A 1,351-nucleotide genomic window follows, 5' to 3' on the forward strand; every position below is an offset into this window, starting at 1 on the left:
GAAGTTCTGCAAGAAATGTCTGATCAAGCTCAGAGATCTGGTTTAGTAGTGGACAGGTACAGTTGGACTTGATCTCAAAGGTCTTTTCCAACCAAATTATTTGATGATTCTCTAAGTTTCAAGCTCTTATTAGACCGTGTATCTGAAAAAGGACCAGACCAGAGACTCTTGATTCCTCTGTAGGAAGTGCATTTTCTCTGAGCCACTCTTTATGATGTCTATGTCCATTCAGATTGTTTTGTATCTTTAAGCAGATTCCTGTTCCTGTATGTGTATTAATTAGTCTAATTATTTAGCTGTTTCCAGGGTCCTGTGGCCATCTCCTGTTAAATTGTAGGAACTGTTGGCTCATAGCAAGTCCCATTGATCAGAATTCATCATTTTTCCAACCCAAACCATTCTATGATTCTATGATTTTCCACCTGTGATGAAATATTATTGGACTGTGGAATAAGGAGAGTTGGATCATTAGATTAATTGTTGTCTTTTTTATCCTTAGGGGACTCACAAGAAGATCCTGGATGTTGCCAACATGTTGGGTTTATCCAATACAGTGATGCGGCTGATTGAGAAACGAGCCTTTCAAGATAAATACTTCATGATTGGGGGAATGATTTTGACTTGTGTAATTATGTTTCTCGTCGTGCAGTATCTGACCTGAGCTACTCAACTATTTATTGCCAGAGGAGATTGACTTTTGGAGCAAGATGGACTGTCCTCCAAACTCTACTTTCCTCTGAGTGCTGCTTTGGATGAGCCCCTCCTGTGAACTGCAGAGTTTACAAATCACACAGAGACATGTCGTGTGGAAAGCACGTAGGGAAACGGATTTCTCTGGGGATGCTGTAGTTGAGAATGGCCCTATAAAAATATCCCCGGCCTTTACTGCTCTTTTATTGTTTGCAAGTTTAAGAATCTGGTTTAAATAGGAAGCAGAAGTGAAACCTTTGCCCAGCTGTGCTGCAGGGCAGGAGTGTCCTTTGAGTAGATAGGTAGGAGGATGCAAAGGCAGAACATAATGCATCAGCATTTTCCTGTGTAACTAGAAGTGACCCTGATGATGTATTTTGCAATGAAAGGAGCCACTGAGGAGAATTTCACAGTTTGTGGGTAAGTTCCTGAGGAGTTAACGTGCAGAAAGAGGCGGGAGGTGAAGGGTTTCCTTCTGCAAACTCACCCTTTTGCTTGGAGGGAGGGAAGGGTTTGTGGGGAAGGGTCCCAAAGCACAGTTATAACCTCACTGATGTTTTCGTTCGTGCACACAGAATTAACCAGCACAAATCTTCCCATTTGAGGCTGAAATGCTTCTGATCTTACCTGAGGTCGGTTTTGGTACCTTTTTATGCCCCGC

The 1,351-nt window shown here is 42.3% G+C and overlaps 1 protein-coding gene across 4 annotated transcripts in view; it reads left to right on the forward strand.

Annotated features, from left to right (window-relative positions):
• GOSR2 (golgi SNAP receptor complex member 2) overlaps nt 1-874 on the forward strand; it is a 13,607-nt gene extending 12,733 nt beyond the window's left edge. For 2 of the 4 annotated variants that reach the window (XM_029084040.1, XM_029084041.1), the window contains one exon: nt 500-661. In XM_029084040.1, coding sequence (XP_028939873.1) covers nt 500-661 — 162 coding nt within the window. Of the gene's footprint in view, nt 1-499 lie in introns of all 4 variants that reach the window. The other 2 variants (XM_010164065.2, XM_029084039.1) reach the window with 2 other exon arrangements.
• The last annotated feature ends 477 nt before the right edge of the window (nt 875-1,351 follow it).

This window comes from Antrostomus carolinensis, unplaced genomic scaffold, assembly GCF_000700745.2.
Source record: "Antrostomus carolinensis isolate BGI_N321 unplaced genomic scaffold, ASM70074v2 scaffold15113, whole genome shotgun sequence".
In the NCBI taxonomy this organism is placed as follows: Eukaryota; Metazoa; Chordata; class Aves; order Caprimulgiformes; family Caprimulgidae; genus Antrostomus; species Antrostomus carolinensis.